This window comes from Buteo buteo, chromosome 25 (genome assembly GCF_964188355.1).
Source record: "Buteo buteo chromosome 25, bButBut1.hap1.1, whole genome shotgun sequence".
Taxonomy (NCBI): Eukaryota; Metazoa; Chordata; class Aves; order Accipitriformes; family Accipitridae; genus Buteo; species Buteo buteo.
This window is the reverse complement of record NC_134195.1, coordinates 19,195,317-19,219,970: the sequence shown is the minus strand read 5'-3', so window position 1 is coordinate 19,219,970 and position 24,654 is coordinate 19,195,317. Positions and strand designations below refer to the sequence as shown.

The following is a 24,654-nucleotide window of genomic DNA, read 5'->3' as shown; positions in this document are numbered from 1 at the left end:
GACAGAAAATTCAACCCCATGATCAAACCAAGCTCAGCTTCCAAAGCCAGTGCTGAAAAATGCAGAAGGTCCCCCGGAAGATTTGAAACAACCAATGAAAAGAAACAAAGAAAAAAAGTTAAAAAAAAAGAAAAGTTAATGTCTTAGGGCCAGGGCACCCAAAGCGCTTCTTCAGCAGGAAGGGACAACACGGTAACACTGAAGAAGCATGCTTACATGTCGTATTCTAGAGATGAATTCCTAGAAAGACACAGTATACAATAATACCATGATTAATATAATAATTCTACACATGCCTTTTCTAATTTCCCTCCTCTCCATGTAGTCCCTTTCTGCAGTGCGTAAGGGAGACAGTCTATATGGCATCCAAGTAATGGACTGCAACCTGTTGATTCCCACTGCTACGGGGCAGCACAGCTCTAGTAGCGTGCTACTGGCTCTCCCTTGCAAGGGCAAGGGGAAAAGAGTGGCTTTCACTTACTCTTCTTGCTGGAAGAGGCTTTTTACAGTTGTTTGCTCTTGTTGCAGATGAGTCACCAGTCTGGCCTCTCTTTACAGGCAGACTGCCAAATTTTCTTCCGGATTCTGGCAAGGTTATTCCCATACAGCAGATCTGGCAAACGGTTATGTGGCTCTGTTGCTCTCTACAACCTCTCTACAACCTCTCTCTTTTCCTCTCTACAACCTCAAAAGTCACTTGTGGGGGGCATAAACACTTAAATGATGTTACTGCAAAAACGCGGTAGGGGAGTCCAACACAACTGAAAGATTTGAACATATGCGAGTTCCCAAGAACCCCTCCAGGACGTGGGGTTTAACGAACGTATTGCACAGCCAGGGGAGCACACCGCAGTGGGGCTCCCCCCCTTCCCACTCCTGCTGTGGCTACGTGGTCAGCACTCCGGCCCCTTGCCAAGCACTCTGGGTGAGCCTGGAAGCAGACTGCTTTCTAAAAAGCTTCAAACTATAAACCAGGGGTGTAAGAAAAACTAGAACAGCTGTGCCAGGTATTTGGGGGAATGTTCTCTGCTGGTTAAGGGTTTGAGTAAGAGCACAGCTTTTGCATTTAATTGCACAATCTCATTGTTTCTACCTCTGCATCAACTTGGCACTTGACATTTTCCCTTTGAGAAAGGAACTGTTTCTAAAAAGTGCGGCAAACACCTAGGAAAACAGTTGGGTTTGATTGTTGAAACTTGCTTGTCTAACAAAGCATCAGCAAAATGATGTGCTGCTCTATTCTGTTTTAATGTCTTCAGGTTTGTAGGTGAAGAACGCTATCAATTAATGATACTCAGAGTGCCAGGTTCATTTGTTTCGGATACTCTGACTTTTAGCCAAATGGAAGCCATTATCCTCAGTTAACCACCTTAAGCAGGAGGTGTTTACACTAACGCAGAACATTTATCACTGCAAGTAAAGTATTTGCATTGTCACAGATAACACAGCTTAATTAGAGTGACTTTTGCAAAATGAAGGGACACATTTTAACAAGGAGTCAAAATACTTCAAAAACCCACAAACTTCATGCTGTGTGACGTAAGCACTGTTTCCTGTTAAAAGCTCAAATTTATCAGAATTCTAAATAATTTTTACTTGTTTACACAGAATTCAGTAAAAATTCAGCTTATCATTTCGACACTACCTGGAGAAACTACTAACAAGATAAATGAACCATTGCATAGAGATCTGCTTGGAGGAAATGATAGTGAAGACTGAGACCCTCCTTTGAACCCTACTTGCTAGGGACTGCAGTCAACAGGCATCCCATCAGTAGGGTCAAAACATGAGAGATTGCTATAACAAGATGAGGCTTTCTGGAAAACATGACTTTTCTCATTTTCTGGACTGTTGAAAATTAGATCTTATTTTTGTCAGCAGCATTATAACAGGTCATTCTTTGATAGATCTTAGAAACAATATCCTACATTTTGAGGGAAACTTTTTCGATGAAAATAAGAATGTCTAGTACTTTGTCTGCTTTTGCAGGTAAACTATAATTTTGGGGAGATTCCAAGGGAAATGATGTTTATTTGCTGCAAAAGCCCCTTTGAGTGCTTTTGCCGGTAGAGGTGCTACAACAACAAAACCTTTACTCATGCTCAAGAAAAAGAAGGATTTAGCATTTAGAAGAGCATAGTGTAGTACTGAGTTACCATAACGAAATGAAACAAGATAACAGTCACAAGGTAAAAAGAAAACCTACTCTCTGTGACAACGTGTCAAAATCAGACAGAAAAAATGGCCACAGATTGTATATATGCTATCAATTCTAAGCTTGTTACTTAAAATTAGTCATTAGTTTAATACAAAATATTATGTATGTTCGGAAATAAAGAAAAATTGCAAGACTGCAAAAATATGTTGACTTTTTGGTCCATCCCTAAAGGCAATTATATCAGACAAAATTTAGCAAGCAAATAAAACGTGAATAAGAGGAAGAATTAAATTTATTAAGTGGAACAGTACATAATGCCCAAAGGCAAACTAAATACTGCCATTCATAGCTGTGAGCAAGGCTGAAACAACTACACTGGCTCACAAGAGCATTGTAGAAGAGTAGGTAGGGACATGGGAGAAATAATGTGGAGAAGTTTTACCATGCAGCATTTTGTTATAACCACAGGGCACTGACAGATCATCATCAGGAGTACTTGTTAAACTCTTGGAACAAATTTAATTGCTGAAATAGCGGTCAGACTTGGGTTCTCTCTTAAAAGTTGGTGATCGATCACAGACAATTATATTTTACTATTTGCATTATTTATATTTTACTATTTTTAGGTGGTAATCACAGTCTGCTCATTAGTCCCATGCCTGTATAACATGGACCTGTAAGGTGGGGAATAGCCAAACCTTACTTTAATGCAGGCATTGAGAAAATCCAGTTCATTCCATCTGCAGTAAATGACAGCCTAGTTTACTGTGATTGTCCCAGAAACCACGAGTGAAACCTCAGGTCAGCTTCAGACTTTGTGGAACGTGCAGACATTGCAGCGCATCTCGTGACTAGACGGGCCTGAGCCATCTAGCTCTGCGTTTATTAAATGTGGAGATCCTCCATAAAATCCCCTGCACTGGCCTTTTGGGATTCTGCCTCTCCAAAGTTCAGCCCTTTACATTCATGGATTACTCCTTTACATTCGTGATTACCTCTCATACACAGGTGACTACTCTTTAATCAAGTGCAGAAAAGTATAAAAAAAGTCAGCCATGCCATACTACTTTCAACCCTACAACTGCAAGGATGAAGACCTTTGGGAATGAAAGAAACTTTCACCCCATACAAACCCAGGCTAAAATGAACAAATGAAGGACTATATGAATTGCAATGCACCTGAGATGGGAGAAAGGGCTAATGAAGAGGGAAAAAAGACCTAATGGCAACTGGCGGGTGGGAGGAGAGAACTACAAGGAGAAAATGGTGGACAGGGTGAAGGGTGGAGGGGCTCTCTTCCACTTTGCTGAAAAATTAACATGAAAGTTCACATTGAATTTCCTCACAGTCTTCGCTGCTGAAAAGATCATGTATTTCATACAACTGTACTCCAGAAAAATCCATATAGCCTAAGAGAAGGCCTCCAGGAAGGAAGGTCAGGATTTGCACCACACACAGATGGAAGAAGAAACGCTGCACAGCACAAGTCTGACATGAGAGGAGGCTCCTTTGAACAGCAAAGAGTGGTCGGACAGTGGCCATGGTCCAGCCAGCACTTCCAGGAGGCAACGCAGTGATGGCAAGTTTGTCATTAACCACACTGTGATCCTCTCCTGTGTATGATTAAAGCTATGTATTGAACTGACCATACCAAAAAGCTGATGTGGAAGTTAGGCAGTGGAAAAGGTCCTCAGGATGACCGTAAAAAATGTACACATTCAAAATAAAAAAAGCCATCATCTCTACACCAACTTCACACCTTCAAGCAGTTAAAAATCATCTTGTTCAAAAGGCTCACGTCTGACTTCCAAATGATTTCTAAAACTACACCTTGGCAGTCGTCTTCACTTTAGATTTTGAAGTCTTTGTGACAAACCTGTTTCTTTTTTATATCCTTCTTTACAACCACAAGTCTAGATATGGTAGTTGCTGCTGTTACACGACTCCAGAAAGCAAAGCAGCATGAAAAAACCTGAGAGACTCTCAATAAGATTGTTGCCACAATCATTACAATCCATAAATGTTATTTATCATAGTTTTTCTGCAAACATTGTGTCTCAGACACAACCGTGTTATAACAAGAAGCATCTCTTTCAAAACAGAAGATGTTATCCTTTTCCCCTTGCAGAACTTACGCACAGCAAAATTGCCACAGATCTCAGTTGGGCCTGGACTACATCCAAGGCACTTAAGAGATTAATCATGAAAGCAACCTATCAAATGATCTGTATACATAAAATCTGAACAAATATCAAAACAGGCAAGTTATTTGATTTGAGTAATGCTTAAAACTTAATAAGGCAACAAGCAGAATGATAGTCCATTTACAGAATAAAATGATCAGAAATGATAATCAAATGCCATACTTCCAGAAGTCAAAACTTTGAACTGCTTCAACTGCTTTAGCTGTTCAGTGACCTCCTTGTGAGCAGTGGTGATATGAACCTAGCAGAGACTTGTAGATTGATGGAAAGAAAAAGATAACCTAATGCTTTGGTTTGGTCATAATTAAAATGAAATTTTAATGAGTTTAAGCATTAAACAAAACTAAATGCACTTAAGCAAAAATGATCCGCAAAAGCTTTCAAAAAGTACTAAGTGAACTACAGAGTACTATAAATCTAGATTATGTCTACTTTCACCTGCAATCATAAAGGATGGTTACTTGAAAGCATGAAAACAAAACACACTCTAAATAGTGCAAATAAAAACAATTAAGAAACAGCACTCTTGTAATCCATCTTGGCAGATATTTTTCATGCAATGATAGAAAGAAAAAGGTTCACCATCAAGAAGAGAGATCGATGAAATGTTTGTAAAGATGTATTTCTGCCAAGAACGGGGAAGAAGTTCAGTCTTTATTTAAAAGCTCTTACTTTTCCATTGTCTGGTTTCTACTTCACCTTTCCAGTTTTATTGGCAAAATAGTAAAAGGAAAAAAGGAGGAGGCAAAATTAAAGAAAAGGGGAAAACACATGTGCATCATTATTTTTGCAGACATAAATATTATTTCCAAACCATGAGAAAAAACGTATTTGCCAGCAGACCAGCACAGGTACACAGCCGGAGTGCAGCAACACCCAGGATGGCAGAGCTGAGAGGGATGTCACCTAACAGGGTCAGGCACTACTGACAATAACACTGCGGCAATACAAAGGCCAGCATGGGCCAGATGTTCAAGGCAACTCAGGAGTCCCCAGGAGACTTCACGGCCCAGGGTTTGCAAAAACTGAGGGACCTTGCACTGCTTCAGGGCTCAAACTTGGCTGCGCACGCTGGCAGCATCTCAACTGCTCCCCATCCCTCCGCACACCTTTGTTTCCACTGCAGGAAAACTTGGGCTTGAAAGTGGTAAGGGAAGGATGCTATGAATCAACATGACCCTGGTCTGGATGGGTAGGGAGGCACAATAAGAGTGCACAAACCAGAGGAGATCTGCAGGGTGCAACTGTCCTGCAGCTCATGCTCTCCCAACTAAGCTCATGCCACTGAAGCATCCCGACTTTGGGATAAAAATGGGTCAAATAAAGCTAGCCCCAATATGCATACATCAGTTGCATCTTCTGATTGCTCTGTGGACATTCTTGGGGAGACAATCTTCATGCCTACATGAGATAAGACATCTACCAGCCCCAAAAACTGGTGTGCCTTGTCTGCTGAGGTAGAGCTGGGGGCCTCTGACAGACATGCCAGAGTGGGGCAACACAAATACGTGTATAAGATGGGCACATCAGCCCAAACGGCTGGCAGGGCGGCAAAGTGTTTCAGTGCCATTCCTAGCTCAGTGACATCTAGAGGTAGTTCAGTTATTGATTAGCTTTTGGTGCTGTGTAATGAGAGGCAGATTCTGCTTTGTCAGGCCTTGAACACAGCCTGGACCCAAAGACCTGGGAAGATACCAGGTCGTGACTTTCCTTCTTCTCCAGGTCAGAGGCTGGAGGAACACCGTACCCATGCTGCAAGGTCTCCCACTGAACATGGAGTGGACAGTTAATTCGGGTTTCAGCTTCCCTTATGTTCAGTACATATTGGCTTGCTCTCATACTAGCAGCAGAGTGGTAACAGGCCACAACACCTCACAGACACGTAGTACTACATTTTACTGTCCACTTTTAAGGACTACACATACCTGCACTAAAGTGCACGCCCTTTCTTCACCTGACATTTAAAGAAAGAATGAAGCCTGTCAACGGATGAAATAAGGCAACCTGCATAAAAAAGGCAAGTGGGTGAAGATTTCTTTTCCCCTTTTATTATATATATTCCCTGTGATCAAAACCACTGGCTGTAATCCAGCAAGCTTTAAAGGTGGTTAGGTTTCTTTATTTAGTCAGACCATGCCTGCATTTTCATCTAAGGTGGCTGATGTCAGCCAGAACCCAGCTCACCTTCCTGCCAATGGTCTTACTGCAGCGTGGTAGCCCCTGCCTGGTTTTGCTATGCAATGTGTGCTTTTTCCCCGTGATTTAGTTGCTGTGCAGACTGGCTTCTAGAAAGGGTACAGGACCAGCACAGCTACATCTAAACTAGCCAGAAAGGCTAGTGAGTAGCACGAAGCCACACGGCACTGGCCAAGCTCCATTTGCAAGATGCATATTTTGGCAGCTTCATTAGATAAACTTGTTTTCACATCTTTGTGTCAAATCCATCTCATCTCTTATTCTTGGGTGCAAAGGATGCGATTATCCCTTGTTAATCATAACTGTTGTGTATCAGGCTAGCCAACAGGGAGCTGAAGGGACCTGTTGAATCCAAAATCACCCCTAACTCATGGCTGAGGCCCCCCAGCAGCCTGCAAGGTACGCACGGCTGTGCACAGACGCATGGGAAGAGAGAGATGCTTGGCTCCTCTCCTTTCTCATGGGAGATGGGTTTGAGCTGGCAGGTCATGATCCCGCTCCCACAAACTGCTGAGCGAGGCGCAACGGCGTGTCGCATCAGCCTGCTCCCAGGTGGGCGGCAGTTTCTCCCACTCCCTTCACGCCAGCCTCGCGCCATCGCCCGTCTGCCTCTTCTCTGCCCTCGCTTCCACGTGCCCTGCACTGGCGATGCAGACAGATTCCTCCCTTGCACAAGGCACAGCTGGTTTCATACAGCAGCATAACTCTGTGGGACCGAGGCAGCACCAAGAAAAACCCAGGAGCTGCAAGAGATCAGAAACTGAAGTAGAACTCAGCATCCTGCTCTACCTATCTTTCTGGGATGAGTTTAAAGATACTGTTATTATTTAACTAGCTAATGCAGTCTTTGAGTGCAGGACGCAGTAACGCCGTCTTAAACATCACCTTTAAGAGACACAGCCCTTATCTCACTTATTTCTTTTTATTGCACAGATAAGGTAGAGACACAGACAATATAGGCAGAAAAAAAAGCTTCTATGTTGCTAGGAAACTAATTCAGAAAACACTGACGATACTTACAGGGTAAGGTTGAACAACAGTAAGGAGGATTGATTCTTTGCAGCTTCTATAAAAAGAAAAAAAAAGTAAAATCAAGTAAAGATTCATACTTTTATTCACTACAGATAACCAGCTTTTCTTTTTAATAGAGAAAACTGCAGTAATATGGCAAAATGTTTCTTACATAGCAGAGAATTACAGAGATGAATAATATGCCAAAATAACAAGTTTTTTCCAATCTAACAAATTGAATTGACTTAACTTTGCAGTTTATACTATGAAATATTTGCTTCATCAGAGACCTGCATGCTGCAATAATGATTTTTTGCAGCAAGAATAGAATAACATTTGATTAATCTTATCAGTTCAGCATCTATAGACTATGAATTTCTTTCACCTACTTTACAAATGCAGGTCACTTTTTATACTATCTAGCTCTTGTACACTTAATGCCAAATTTATCTGAAGACAGCAGTGTTTTCAAAACAAAAATGAGGACAAAATTTAGCCTGCATTTCTCCTCTAGCTCACCTTTCTAAATGGGTGGAAAAAGATTCATATTTGGTGAATACACCCCTTAGAATTTTTACATTTTTACAAGATTGCTAAAGAAACATTTTTCTTTAAAATTAAACAGCTCTTCTTTAGGATGAAAGTAGTAAATAGAAAACATATAAGCAGCTCTAAAAAAACCCAACTGATTTACAGGATAAAGAGAAGAAATTATTAGGAATCTTGATATGATCAAGTGGTCTAGACAAATGACAAATGTATATTTTGACAATTGGTGGGCAGTTGGGAGTGGTGAATAGCTGGGGAAAAGTAAGGGTAAAGTGGAAGAAGAAGGAAGAGAAGCCAATCAGAGTCAATATCTCTTATATTGCATTGTTGGTCAGATGGCTGTTGAGGGCATTATTAGCTAAGAAAAGGACAGTGGCAATTTTGTTGAGATGGAGTTGATTTTCTGTTGGTTTTACTACTTTCAAACACAATTAGTTGTTTATTTATGTGATATATTGCCTGGCTAACTGAAGTGCAAGTGATTTGGCATGCCTGACCTGTTCAGCAGAACTAACTTAAGTAAATCACACTGTATTGGTCTTATACAGTGTCACCTTATATGCATATTCATGCCACTGATACACAACTTAAGGAGCCAAAAAGCAAAGAAAATAGAGGAGAGACTAAAGGCCCAGCCAGAAAATTGGTCTGGAAAGTCAGCCTATATTTGATGAAGCCAACACATCTCTGAAGGCCAACTGGGATCGCAAATTCTACTTCCGTCAAAGCCATCAGTCATGCAAGGGGCAAGGTCTGATCAAATATCCCCTAACTAAAGAAAAATTTGTTAAGCTTCAATTTTTACTCCTCTTATTAGGTATCGATACATCATTACACTAAAAGAGTACAGGTAGACTTTTCAAAAGGAGGGATTGAAGGCTTTGGTTGCTTGTTTGTGCTTGGAACAACAGAAATAAAATTAAGTTAGAAAGTTAAAAAAATTAATGAGGAGCTACATGTGGTGAAAATTAAATATTCTGCCATAAACCTGCATAATTTTATCCCCTTTAGATATAACCACTTTAAGGAATTTCCCACAATTATTTTTCATTTCAATAAAACATGTTCCAAAGTTAAACTCCAGAAATTATTTATTCAATAATGAAACAGCCTTTACTTACAGTGTTCATATTTCTGAAAATTTACAGTTCATTTTTAAGGTCTATAAGCTACAGCTTTGGAAATCTCCAAAATTATTCTTTATTATTCTCCACTGTTATTCTTGAAGAGTTTATAGCTTATAGTTTGAAAAAAAGCAACGTCCATTCTGTTTTGCCTAACAACAGGATTACCTCTACTTTTTTTTCTATTTCACCTACCACATTTTTGGGAATCTGAAAATGCATGATAAGAAATGTAATTTATTTCAAGAATCTTACAGTCACATCTATGCTATCCACATCTACCCAATTTGTCACTGTTCTATTAATCTAGGCATACCAGTACACAGAAAAGCCCACAGTTGTGGCTATGGGATGAACTGCAGCCCTGGGATAACTACTCCATGCCCACTGACCTCTTCAATTACTTTCAACCCACTAATTCATGTTTCTCATGTAACATAAGATTACCATCACCCCTGCCTCCTGCGGTCCAGCTACCTTAGAAAGTTGCCTTTAAAAAAGAAAATCAGCTTCTCCTGAAAATGTTTTTCAGCTCTTCATTACTCTTGGATTAAACCTGTCCAGGTGCCAGTGTAGGCAAGATTCATCCTAGACTAACAAGAAGTTTTTTAAACCAAAAGGTCAACAGATTTAGTCTGGGGACAAGACTTTATTACAGGATAATCAATTGCGTTGGAAGGATGCTAGACCCTGGACCATTCATTGAACATTTGAGGCTATAATAAGGCCATTTGGAGTATCTGGACCCAAGCATATTACACATACACAAAGCAGGTGTTAAGCACTGTGTACAGTCCCCTCATCATTTCTATAAAACACACGCCACATTCAAAACACAGCACAGTTACAAGAGAAATAAATATTTAATCAGCAGCTTTTTGATCTGCAGTACTCAGTCACGACTCCACCGCTCGTTTTAAAACCTTCTCAACTCATGATGACAAAACTCCATACCACAGCACATCACTTTCTACTTCAATACTGTTAGCAAATCCTATATATCTAAATGATAACCCCTGCACGGCACTGGAGACTGTCAATCGTACCATGTATTCTATATATCACAGTAACGGAAAAACAATGGAATCACTGACTCTGTACTGCGATCTGTAAGTTTTATAGCTTAAACTTATGTGTACACACATACATCCACGTGTGACATTAGAACATATAAACAGTTTAGATTAGATTAGATTACATAAACTAGGTACATCACCACACTTAAATGTGAGCTACTTCTTTTAAACAACTTCTGAAAGATAGTGCAAAGGCTAAAACACCAGCTGCAGTCTTACTTTCCCCCTGCAATGTTTTTCCTCCTTTAAGAATGTGACTGAAGTAAAAAAAAAAAAAAGGAAAAAAAAAGAGTACGTATTGCAGATATTTTATTACCTTTCATACTCACTTAACCACAACCTAATTATTTCTCTTTTAAATCTACATACTCTTTCAGAGTCACTCCAAGACCAAACATGTGCAACTCTAAGCTTGGACAACAGCTGTGGACTTTTTGGTTGCTCTGCCATCTGACCAGCTAACACCAACACCACAATAAAATACCATGTTTCTTTTGTTTCCTGACGTTAGAATCAGATGGTGAGAACAGGGCTAAAATCTGAAAACTGCAATGGGAATTTCAGCGATTCACCTCTCTGTCCTTCCCTGCGCCCCCCGTGGTGATTATGTTTGTCGTTCTCCCTACTCCTTACAGCGACTTAGGCTGTAACAAGGAAAGAATATAGATGGTTTGAGAATCAAATTACGGCGCATTATAAAGGTTAAAGTTGTATATATATATTACCTGTACTCACTCTTAAGAACTGAGAATGCAAAATTATTGTTTATGCTAATTTCAAAACTTTTAGCAATTGTACATACTAAAGGAGTACTTGGTTTCTCTCCCAGTGAAGATGAATGAATTAGGAACTGACATATAATAAATAATATCATTTACAGGGAATGCAATTAAGAAAAATCTTTCTCTTAACCATAACTTATGTCTGTTTCACTCACACCAAACATCAAATTCTGAAACTCTTGTTTTGAAATGCTTTGTTCTCTGCTATTTCAGGATTCTTTGTTTCACTTTGGGTCTCACTATTGATGACAAAGGTCTGAGTTTCACAATTATGGAGTGTGATGCCATGATTTGCAGTATGCTTCACACTACATTTTTGAAGGAAGGAAACGGAAATCAGTGGGTTAAAACTTAACTACAAAATGTAACAGGTTACCTCAAATGCCCTATTCAAAGCTAAGGAAAGTGGAACACATCTTCAAATTCTAGCATCTAGACTACAGAAAAATCATTCAGCATTTGAATGTCTTTCATTATTATGAAGATTAAGGCAGTAATATCGAACAAAGGGTTTGCAAAGTCACTCTACTGTAGTACATTTTGAATTATTTCAAAAGGATCATTTCGATTTGAGCTGTATATACATTTTTACATAAAAACTGTTCTACGGTAGTTATCTTCACCTAGGAAAGGTCTAAATTTCACTTCTCCAAACTTTTATCGTGAGCCACAGTTCCTGGGGAAAAGAACAGTTTGCCCCAGAGATCTGCCTAGATTTATTTCCAGGGCCGGAGACACCTTCTGGAGGGACCTCAGTGGGACAGAGCAGACCCATGAGAACATCCTCCACCGTCACCATGCAGCCCCTCACAGTGTGCCTCCAGGTCCTGCAATGGTGCCGACCTGCCTGAGCGGACATGGGGAACCTTGATAAGCTAGCGGACAGACTCAGTATTCATCGACACCCATGAAACAACGCAGGGAAAGGGGGAGAGAGGCTTTAAGAGGATAATGCCTTTCCCCAAGGCTATTTTTGTCACAGGAGAAGCAGCGCTGCTGCGCAAACACTAACACACAAGCTAAAAGCCCACGCAGTCCGGCTCCTCTGCCCTGGAGAACTCCTCCAGCAAGAACCATGGTATGTGGGGCTCTGTCCCCTCCATTTCCAAAGGCAACACTGCAGCACACAAACTACAGGCAAATTTCCATCACTCAGTAGCTTCTGTAAGTTAAATTGATGTTGTTTCTTCCCCAAGTTGAGCCTGTCTTTTGCCCATGCCCGTAAGTGGGGACTGATCCCTCCCTGTCCTTGTCTCGACCCACGAGCGTTTCTTTACATTTTCTCCTCATCCCACTGGGGCTGGGGGGAAGAGCGAGCAAGCAGCTTCATGGTGTTTTGTTACCGGCTGGGCTGAAACCACGACAGCCACGCACAGCATTACATCCCCAGCTCCATCTCAGAAGACAGCTGCAGGAGTGCAGCAGGCAAGAAATGTAGCAAGAGGCTCAAGAAATAAGGCACGCTACCACAAAGGTGAGGTGTCAGGTCCCAGGCTGGGGAGGAGGGGTAACACTAAATGGTATATAGATATAAAAGATGGGACGTGAGGCCAAGGTCTTGCTTTGGGGGTGGACACATGAGGAACAACCTGAGAGATGAATAGGAGCATCAGGTTAGATGCTGTTTTTTCCGGGGATGACAGAACACAGACAATGGTGTTCGGGTCTTATTTTTGGAGATAGGGAGGGTGCGTTGGAATCCCTAGGATCGGAAAGCAGAGGGATCACACTCACGTTTGGAAAGCTGGTGGCTGCTTCTTCTACCGCTGTTGATGGTATTACCTGCCCTTGGCCTCACTGTCAAGGCAATGAAATACTCTCGGCATCCAAGCAACTTCAACTTGTGAACTCCTGAACCTTAGAGTTTAATTTGAATAGACCTGATGCTTCACAAGGTCCTTAAAATTTAAGTCTGCCATTAAATACATGAGGACTTGCAGCAGCAGAAGCAATCTGCACATGAGTCTGGGAACTTTACAGGATTCCTGTTTGAATGTCTGAGCCTTAAAAACTGTGCAAGTAATGGATGCTTGAAATGACCACTGCCACATAAAGTATAAAAGATATAAGCACAGGATTATTACTGCACTGCAGGATCAAACAGCAGCAGAAACACAGCTGAGAAAAAAGATACTCTGATTTGAACATAAATAACTTCAATAATAGCATACAGAAAATTACTGTCAAAGCAAATTATGTTTTATATAAATGTTCTTTCTTTTAAAGGTCTGCATGGTGTGAAAGTCAATCTTTAAAATTGTCACAGTCTGCAGCTGGCACTAATTGGAACCCTTGTTGGCAGTCTCCATAAGGGACCAAGAAGCGAGCGTGTCCGCAGGCTGAATTACGCTCGCTTCCTCCGATAGAAGCGGTCCCTTCAGATCAGGGCTGTGACACACTGGTGGGCTTTCATAGAGGAGATGCCACTTCAGATGCCTCTGTAGTAAAGGCTTTGAGAATAAAAAAGCCTCCCATTCTCTAATGCTGTCCATCTGTCAAGCTTTCACATGTACCAAATTCACTCTGTTTTCTCCTTTATTAGCACTGTGGCAAGGTGAGCCCTATGAAGAAGCTGTTCTTGAATTTCAGTGCTTTATGAAGACCTATATTTACCTCTAGCCAAAATAATCCTCCTCTCCACAAATACCCAAAGTTGTCCAGTTGCTTATATTCTCAGCTTTAAGGCTATAATATTTGTAATTGAGTTACCAAATTGTTAGTCAAACACTAAATACCTGTGTGTGCTGTATAAGTGTTTTGGTAAGGCTGCTTGAATATCAACAGCAGTGTTACACTGATATCTAACTGCTGAGCGATGTTACCTGCAGTCCTCTACCAGACAGTGTCTTACCAGCTCCTTCTTACGACATCAGCTTTCAATTAATTTTGGAGTGCAACTCTTAAATATGCAGAAAACTCTACATTGACGGGGCCGCCTTCCTTAGGCAACCATTTTCCTCCTTACACAGATCCATGACGGTCTCCCTCAGCCCCTGAGAGAACTTGGGGTTAAACCTCAAGACGGAGTAGAGGACGTATGAGGAGTTACTAACACTGGAGTTGTCTACTCCAACAGAACCAGTATTTGCTCATTTTGGCCAGTGTAAAAACCAAGAGCCAGATGGCATGTGTGTATATCTGATGGACCGAGACTTTCACCCAGTCCGACTGTTAGCACGCTACTGCCACACGATCACAGCATAAATTACTTCACGCTGCATGAAGATGCCATACTGCCAAGGAGAAAAATGTAACACTTACTCCCCTATTAATTAGTTGTTCAGCTGTCCTCTTCTAATTAGACTTTCTACACATTAGTTTTAAAGGATCAAAGACAGATAAAGTGGGATAATATTGGTGTCTCAGGTCACTCATCCAGGCCAACATTTCAGTGCTAGTTTTCCCATCATTAACTGCCAAAGCCTCAGAAGCTCTGAGGAAAAGTTAATTCTCAAAGTGTAATGAACAAAATGCGATATAAGCCAGCCCCAAGATGTCTGTTGATGAGACATCTTTAGGAATGGTGCTATGGAGCTACTATACAATATTATCAAAGTAAAATATTTACAGCACAGGGTGGACTCACCACGGCAGGGGCAGTTCCACTCTCCTGAAAATTTCTCTTCTTTATTTGTCAGACTATGCTGTTTCCATCAGACTACGCTGTTTCCATCAGACTGCAATGACTTTTAAAGGGCACTTCTGTGGGCATCTTGAGCAAGCCCTTCCAGACAAGGTTTCCAAGTGAGCGACGTCCAATTCTGTTTTCCCATTCCGCAGCTGCCCACGTGCAGAAGCCAGCAGGCACGCAACAGCTGCCCACTGCCCACACTACTCAGGTACGTTAAACCCATGCAATTAACTTGGGATCACTTATCTTTTGCACTAACGTACTTACTGAGGACTTCCAGCAACTTGGACTGTACGGAAACACCAAGGTTGCAGGACAAAATGCACAACGTGGTAAATTCTAACCGTTCCACAATATCCAACCCAATGCTGACATGAAAGATTAAGCTATGAAACAGCGGCATGAACCAATTCTCTGGTGCAGCCACCAGAGACCTAGCAATGATTATGAAATCTATTCCAATTACTCCATCATTTCTTAAATTCAACCTTCAAAAATGGAGCCATCATGACTTTGTTACAGTTGCATACGTGGTCAGAGCAAAATCTAATTTGAAAAATGCTAAATGTAATTACAACATCCTTCTAATTTTCTAAATTTTTGTAAATGCATCTGGATGTTCAAACTGGATTCAGAGTTCATTTAGCTGGGAGAGGGAAAGAAAAGGACTACAACACCTTGAGTGCTTTTCTGTACAAGTCCCACATGTTCCTCTACATTATCTGAATTAGATTAAGAGAGGCTTTCTTGTGCTGAATTTCCAGCAGTTGCTTAGACATCTTGATGCAGTCTCATAGCCACTTGAGTTTTTACTTCAATAGTGGAAACAGGCAAAATAATGAAGCTTAATTGACTAAGGAAATCATAAGGTAACTTTCCAAACCCTGAAAATTGGTGTTATTCCATTCACTTAGTGCAAAAGAGAGATTAACAATACAATCTAGCAATTGAAAAGGATGTTTCAGAGAGCAAATGTAACTCTAATATTCACATAACGAAGCCTTGTTGGTTTCTTTTTTTTTTCCTTTCAAAGAGACACAACGTAAATTTTCACTTAGGAAAGAAATTCCCTCTTCTAATGGTTTATTTCTAATGTCTGTTTTTGCTGACACTATGTTAGAAAGTAACAATCATCCCTTTACTTAATTTTTTTCTCTAGTCTGGCTGCAGCAGACCTCCCATGCCCGGTGGGAAGTGAAAGTTTTGATTTCATCAATGCTGGGCTACTTCTCTTCGTTTTAAGTGGCAGAGCAGCATGCTCTAGATGACGACATCTTGACAATGAGGAAAAAAGAATAAAAGAGAAATAATAATTATTTGAATAGTCACACAGTATCAGGGAAAAAAATCAGTAGCAGAAGACCAACAGCTATGGTGATGGTTTGATGATACACTAAATCAGGCTTCCAGTACCAGACTGAAAAAATCTGTGGCCATGTGCTGCACAGCTCTGGTGCAGTGTGTGAACAGTGTCTATCAATGCCAGCATGCTCAGAAACCTAAATAAAACAGATTTTATACAGGATCAAGTATTGTCTTTCCTTCAGCAAACGCCATAAAGTCAACGTGCTTCTTAGCACAGAAGTCAACAAAAACTTCATGGCACGTCTAATGGCTAATTCCACAGAAGTGTAACTCTGTGCCTAGATTAAAATTGCACTGGTGATTAACAAGCAAGGTGCAGCTCTGCTACCACAAACCGTGAAACCAAAGCTGGACCAACAAGTGACTGCTTATGGCCACAATGCCATGAAAGGATGTGGAGGGAAGCGCGTTTGCTGTGATGGTCACAGCTTCTTCTGGCAGCAGGCAAGGTGACGCTGGTGCCTTCCACAGCGAAACCCTGCCTCTAGCAGAGCTCTTCTTTGCCTAACAATGTCTTGACAAAAGTCAGGCAGTTGATGAATTAATATAATGCAAAAACTGCCTCATTAGTGCTTCTACCCTCCCAACAGTCTCCCCCTACTCTGATTTTTGTCATAGGTGGACATACTTTGGACAGAGAGTAGATTTACTGTATACGCTGGTGCAGCATTTTGCATGGTGAAGTTTGGTCAATCTGGATAGTACGGCAGTTAGTTAAGAATTCACTAAAAAGAGTAATTCAATAAAATGCATTATCTAATGCCAAACACTTTGAATAAATAATTATGGCAATGAATTAAAATAAACACCAGTATAAACTTGCTCCTTGCTGAGAAACAAGGAAATCACGTACTCTAAAAGCACATTTCAAATTGGAAATAAGGGAGTGAAATAAAAGATAGTTGAAGATGTCAGAAGCTGCAGAGGAGCGAAACCTGTATCAATAACATTGCAAAAGAGATCTATGGGAGTTACATATTAAAGAGGAGGAAAGATCACTAAAAATGAGAAAATCTTAAAGATATTTTTATTATGTGACAAATTAACCATAATCTTTTATGATCAGAGCTTCATTTTCATTTGTACTGAAGCATTAGAAATCATTACAACTGCTATTCATAATCTGTACGGCACTGGCATTTTCACTTTCAGGTTAGGGCATTGTGTATGTAGTATGAAAGGTCAGGCGTTCACATACATCCCTCATTCCTCCAGCTATTCAGTTTTTTCTTTTCCTTAATGCTTTTCAAAAAGCAGAACATCAGATAAATTTTGCTGATTAAATGTTAAATGCTTTACAAGCATCTTGTTTTAAAGAATCATCTGAGTTTTTATTAATAATGCATAACATTCATACAGAGCTATTTTGTGTCCAAAGGCCTTCACAGACATGATCTTAGCTCTAAGTAATCCAGTAAATAAAGAAATTAAGAAGAGAAAGATGCATTCAGAAATGAGATAAAGCTCTGGAATTTTGAAGAATATTGTAGTTTCAAGCACTATGTTATATACTGTTCTCAGTTCAATATTATTGGCTTTATTATTGTTCCTTAAAACCCCCACATTCATTCAAAGAGTAAATGGCATTTTTCTTTCAGAAGCGTGAACACTATTATTTTTGCTTTTAAGTCCTATCTGCTTTTTTGGAATCAGACTATCCGATCCAATGTAAGAGCATCTATACTCTTTGTTATGGAACACATTGCTATTATTACATTTTAAATAATTAAAGATCGATGGAAATAGTTTTAAGAAATAAATGTTCCAACAAAACAAGATTCATTCCATTCCTCATTAAGAAAAGTTTCGGTGGTCAGTGGCTTGAGTTTTGTGGGTATTATTATTACATCTGCAAGGTTAGACGATGGATACTGAGCTGCAGAGACTAATGCAGAATGATTTTTGCTTACTGAGTCTGGAATAGAAAATTGGTTGGTCAGATGCCAAAGACATATCCATGTGCCACTGAAGCAGTGTAAGTGATGGCAAATGTGATTTTATAATGATTTGGATGGGCAGCGAAGGAGGCTACTCTGCTTAAGCTACTATGCACGTGGCACAGTAATCCAGACAGCAGCAGTCCCGACGTGCAAACTGTTTGGTTATATTTGTGTCCCCACACATTATTTAATATATTTAAGATGCAGACTGATATGAGGAGAAATTGAGACAGAATTGTTGCCAGCCAGTTAACCACTTGCTTCTGTTAAATTGCATTAGTTATTAAAAAGTCCTGCCATGAATATATACCATATATCCAGAATGTTTAAAATTCAAAGGTTCACCTCTTTTTTTTTAAAGGATGCATTTACTTATTGTGCTAAAACCAGTAAAATATGACTTTAAAAATCTACTCTATTTAAAGTTCTGTCCAACCTTTCAAAATCATATTCTTAATTTTCATTTAATACATCTAAATATTTATGCTGGTTAACTTAATAACGTATTTCTGCTGTTATACCCGTTATTTTTTTCCCCTTTTGTATCACTAGAACTACATAATTTGTTCTACATTGTCCTTAGGACAAAGAATCACTAATACAAGCCTCACTGAAAAGTTACAAAGCAAAAGTATGCTGCACGTAAATGTGGGCCTTAAGATAAAACTTAAATTACACTTAAGCAGAATTTCTTCCTTGATAAATACAAAAATACTGCGAAATATAGGGGAGGAAGGAATGTTTGAAAAGGGGAGAAGAAAATTACCCTGCAGACACAAACCAAGCATAAAATACGAACAGTTGCATTCTTCTATCCACACAGAAAATGACGACATAATTGCAGTGCACTCGGCGGCACCAGTGTGAGCTTAGTCTAGATACAATGGGTAACAACAGCAATAAAAATATGATGCTGCTCTCTTCAAAATCAGTTACACCTCCCCGAAAATGCCCGCACTTGCAGAGCCAAGCTGGTGCTTCATTCTCCGTACCAGCCAAACTAAAGTTCACTCAGGGATAAGATTCGCACACGTGCTGCATTCAGGCCAGCCCCAGCCCACCACCTCCGCAGCAGCACCACGCTCTGCGCTGCAGCGGAAAAGAAGAAAAAAAAGTGAAAATTAGCCCGTTTTATCACTGTCCTCTCCTGCTCCTTAGAAGCTGTGGGTAACAGTCAGGACTGAAGAGAAGGACAGCAAAATGTCTCTCTGCTCTTTAGGAAGACGGTGAGGAGGAGGAGGGAAGCTGTTTGTGGAGGAGGCAAATACGTAACTCACCATATAGCTGCAGCCAGAAGGTGGTAGGAGGGAAGATGGATATTGGTATAGGGAAAAAAGAAGAAAGGAGTGGTTTCATGTGACTCGCTAAATTAATTTTATAGGTATTTTCTAAATAATTCATCTGATATACTTGTATTTTTTTCAGCTAGATTTATGTCCCCTGTGGCTTTGTTGCAAATACTTTGATAAAGAAATTAAAATTTGAATACATAAAAGAGTTTGGTTTGATTAAGAAGTAGAAAATTCTGAAGCATAGGTATGGGAGTGTTAAGTTTGAAATGTAGTCATAGGAACGTAGGAACTTTAGAAAATGTACTATGTGTAACCATAAGAATTCAAGTATTGTCTAAAATCAGTTAACCCCAGAAACTTTGACAAAGATTTGTTGATTTGTAGTGTTTTGTTTTAAGAAACTAAGGAAACCATTATGGACACCAGTTTGCTGCTTGGAAACCCCTTACCCTTCCCACCTTGACCTAATTATCGAGGATTCCAATCAGTAGAGTTAAGTGAGATTAACCAATGATTGTTTTAACATAAGAATATTATGTTAAGAACATAAGAATAAGATGGTGTGACTGAAGGACCAACTATTAGAAAGGTTAAATTTAAGGATAGACATAGTATGCATTTTTATGTAAACTAATGTAGATGATGGTGAGAATTGTACTGCGCAGAATCACCTAAGAGAGGTCAAGAAGCGAAGTGAGGAAGACTCCTGAAGACCACCAGAGACCTTCACTGCGCCTGCGTGAAGAGACATTTATATATGCTAATGATTTATCAGAAAGTTAATGATTATGTATAACATTTTCCGGAAATTTAGTGAATACGTATAACAGGTGTGTATTTAACCTGCACGGTTAGACTAGCCAGGGGCACACGATAGGTGGGGCGATCCCCAGCGCTGCAGTAAAGGAGTGCCCGCTTCTTAACTTCTCATTGCTGTTAAGGAGTTTTATTCTGGATTTTCCTAACAGCTTGACAGTGCCCCCGGCTGCAGCTCCGAACCAACCCGTCAATAACCGTCTCCGCTGGGCAGAAGCCAGCGCCGTCGCGCGTGGGCTGCGCTCGCTGTGGGCAGGTTCCTGGGATGGAGCGCAGAGATGCTCGCCTGTGAGCTGCGAATAGGTTGAGGTGAGAGACTGCAGCCGAGGGGCTCAGTCCAGCCAGCACAGCTCAACCCCCCCCGGCACCCGTCCCAACAGGACTTCAGCGGCAAGATTCACCTCGAACTGTCTGACGGCATGAGGTACCACTGCTTAAAGTACTTCTCTCGACGCTTTCTGTTATCAGAGGGACAGCTGCAAATAGATTCTCCCATCTTCAGCATGGCTACATGTGACTAGTTTGGGCTAAAGGCCCAACTTGAAACAGCTGGAGCCCATAGAGGCGGTTTTCAATCAGGTATGGGAGCAGTTTTCTTGTTCAAAAATGACCCTGGTCTGTCACACGCACAAACAGGGGCTGCACACAGGGATTTAGGCACCTCAACGCCACTACCGGGCTTTGGACACTGCAGGGTGGCTCCTGTAGTCTGAGCCAACTCATGCTGCATAAAAACGTCTCCCATATAAGCAAACAAAACAACTTCAATGAGTCTGAAAAATATGCAATATCAAGGTTTCCCTTCCACACAATAACTCCTATAAAGAACAACCTAGGGGCGTGCAGTTTTCTTCTCTTGGGTCAATGCCCCATTCTTCTTTTGAATGGCTTATACTTCTGTTTCATCGTTAGTATGCTGAGGACTTTCATTTAAAGCTAGTTGATGAAGTCGTTAGGCACCACAGATATCCCTCACTTCAGCTGCAATCATGAGATAAGCATAAAAAAAAGCTTCAAAAGTCTTATCTTCTTCATTTGTACACACTGACAATGATCTATCTGAGCAAGAATAAATTCCTTGTTCCAAGGACGCACATTAAAATTCAGTTCTCAAAGGGGACATAACAGAGGATTTAGCATGCAAAGGATACATGTTTTTTAAAGGCTATATGTCAAACTGCAAGATTAAAAATAGACTTGTCAAAATTGAGTCTGACAGAAATCACCGTAACATCTCCTATGTTCCAATGGACATAATATTCTTCATTAGGTAGTCACGTAGTAATTTTTCTGGGGAACCTGGAGACTTCTCTGGAGTCTAATTAGACTGCAAATGTGATTTTAAAAAAGCAAATTAAACCATTATTTTAAAATTACGTTTACTGCTGATGCAAAGTGCTAGATTATGAGTATTGGCTGGCAGTTTCTCAACATCTACAGGTCAGTAGTTTTTCGCATACATGTAAGCAAGGAGAACAGTTATGAGTCCATCCTCATGCATAATTTTGGCCTTTAGGTTGAATCTGTCAGCAAAAAAAGTGGATGAGAGCAAGAACAAGATCTAAACAGATAGGTTACAGAACACTGATAATGCATTTTTATCACTTACAACCCAAACTAGATACAAAACTGGCCAGGTGCATTTCACTAATTCCTCATGTCATGTATGGCAAGAGAAGAATGAAAAAAAACAATAAAAGAGTTCAAAATTATTTATCTGTGATTCTACAATAAATGATCCAACTATTAAAAGTCTTTTAAACCTTGCAGATCCTTTTTCTTTTTGTTTGTTTTCAAGATATTTTTCATTACCTAATTCTGTCCTACTCTGAGTTTTTGCATTTCAGTGATGCTAAAAGATAATCTCAGGACATGAGCTCTTAGTCTACAAAGGATCAACAGTCACAAAATTGTATAAAGAAAAGAGGCAAGGGAGAGAAGTATCCTTATAGAACCAGATTCTCAAAGCTAATCATTAAAAAGAAAAGTGGAGGAGGGAGATCTGAGAGCTTTGAGAGGATTTATTTTGTTTGCTTTCCTCCCTCTACCCTCACCCCAGCTGCAGCTTCCTGAGAAACATTCAAAGTTCATACCTTCCCTGGGGCTCTTCTGAAGACATGCTCTCCAGGGGGAAGTTCCAGGAAGGTCACCTATGAAGGGGATCTTTGCCCCTCAAAATCCAGAAGTTCAGCATTTGAACCACGTACTATTAGTATTTTTAAAGGCAATTTAGAAACACTACACTCTCCTAGTTCTTTGTTTCATCTTATGAGACCAAATATCTAACTTTTGCTTTGCTGTTCTGCATGCTGCTGTTGCCAATATCATTAACCTATTTATTCAGCCTGATGCACCTCAATGTTCTGCACGTGGTGGTGACTTTGTACTTCACTTGCAGTGCTGCTGCTTTGCCGTACGTTGGGGCAGCGTCCCCGTCTGAGCTACTGGAGATGCTTATGGATCCCTACAGCTATGACTTTAGACCTGCCACTCCTTTTATCCCAGTTCCCAAAGGGCTGGCTCTTGGGGAGGGAGATGAAAGCAGTAGCAGGCTGCCTTGGCTGCCCCATGAGCTCAAAATGAGGAACAAGGGCAGAAGGGACGGCTCTTCTCCAACCTGCAGTCTTTTCTTTTCTTCCCGTGTCCTAGGCTGGGAAATACTCCAGCTCCTTCAGAAGCCACCTACCGCCTGTCGGTCTACAAATTCCTAAGAAGTAATTTGGGAAATTATACTACTCTGGAAACATATGAGTCCTTTCCCTTTGCAAAATAAGGGTGAAATCTGCACGCAGAGTCATTCCCATGCACTGCACTGAGCCAGGTGGAAGGGAAAGAAGACAACGATAAGTCTATGGTTTCCACTTGAAGAATTCATATTATATCTATCCATTAAGGAGGCAGTTACAGTTTGCTGGAGAGAAGAGAGGAAAACAGGAACCTGTAGGTTGCTGTTGTGCTGCTTTAAAAAGAGGGAAAAAAAAAAAAAAAGACCAGGAGTTACCAAGAGTATTCAGGACTATTAGGGGATGTGTAGAAAAATGAAGGGAGGAAAAAAAATACTCATGCTTTTTCTAATTAAAAGGGTTGTAGAAATAAATCTTCCCCAGGAGAGAATATTCTGTAAACAAGTCATTGTGTGGTCTCTCTGACCTTTCTCTGAAACAACTGGAACCGGTCCTATCAGATACAAAATGCTGGAATAAATGGACTTTGGATCTGATTTGGTCTGGTAGTTCCTAAATTGTTGTATTCCCCTTTCAAGTGATTAATTTGTTTCATAAAAGCTTGTGATAATGCTCACATTCAGAGGTGACCCAGTACACACAGTAGTGACATTTTTGGATGACATTTGCTTCTCGTCAAAGTTCTTCTGAACTTCAGCAATCACCACTGAAGTATCTGTTATATGGAATGTAACTGTGAGCCCTGAATCTAATGAACTTTCTCTGCACAATATGCTTAGCTCAGGAAGGAAGATGATTTCACTGAAAACCACATTACAATATATGTTGTAAAGAAGGGTGCTATCAATTAATCACATATTTGTTTTACTAATTTAAGCTCTGTTTTAATAGGTCAGAATACGAAATAGGGAGACATTTCTCATTCAGCCTGCTTTAGGTTTCCTTCTCTAACACTGTAGTGCGGACTGGAAAATTAAACCAACTAACTTAAAGAATGTAAAAACAGAAACATGAAAAGCAATGAAACTTGATTTCAAAAACTTTCCCATTATTACTATTACTGAAGTGATGGTAGGGATGATGTACATAAAGGTACTTCTTAAAATCCATCAGGTAGATGGTTAAACTACATGTAACACTTGTGAGGAGGAGGATGAAGACAGAAGTAGCAGAGGAGATGTGGCAAAGGCAGCTCTCCTGGGCATGGTCTCCCTTTCCTCCCCCTCTAACCTCTTTTCATAGTAAAACAGCCTCAGGAAAAAGAAGATTAACTGATTTATATCAGAAACTTTATCTCAGTGCTGTCAAACTCACGCATTAAATAATGGTGTATCAAAGCCTACCATGACTTAAAAGCCACAGCGCCAGCTATGATAAACTTGTATCTTCTGTTTTTGCATTTTTGGTCTTTCGGAGCTCATGGTTTTATGCTCTTTCTGCAGTCAGCAGGACTGGGCTCCTCTACTTAAGCAAGATCGGGATTTTCACCCATTCACATGAAAGCCACGACTTGTAATAAAATTACCTAATGGTTTAATTTGGACTCATGAGAGAAATATAGGGAAAGAACTTCCAACTGCGTGCTATTGTTCAGTAAGTACATAACAAATATCCACTGTTTTTTTCTCTTGTAGCTAGAAAGCCAAGTTGAAGGCTGCTACTACAAGCTACGATAGCCCTCTACTGTGCCCCACGTGCCTCTGCACCCTGCCCCAGCGATGCTGATGTGAAATTAGTACAAACAGAGGGTGATGCAGTGAAAAAATGGTAGTAAAGCCAGTGCATAGACCATCCTACCAGTCATAAAACCTAACACACTAAAAACT

At 40.4% G+C, this 24,654-nt stretch overlaps 1 protein-coding gene across 1 annotated transcript in view; it reads right to left on the bottom strand.

The window, feature by feature from the left end:
* Positions 1 to 24,654, bottom strand: part of FRMPD4 (FERM and PDZ domain containing 4) — a 110,581-nt gene that overhangs the window by 23,404 nt on the left and 62,523 nt on the right. Inside the window, 1 exon segment of the mRNA XM_075057271.1 lies at positions 7,579 to 7,624. Within this exon segment, the coding sequence (XP_074913372.1) occupies positions 7,579 to 7,624 (46 nt within the window).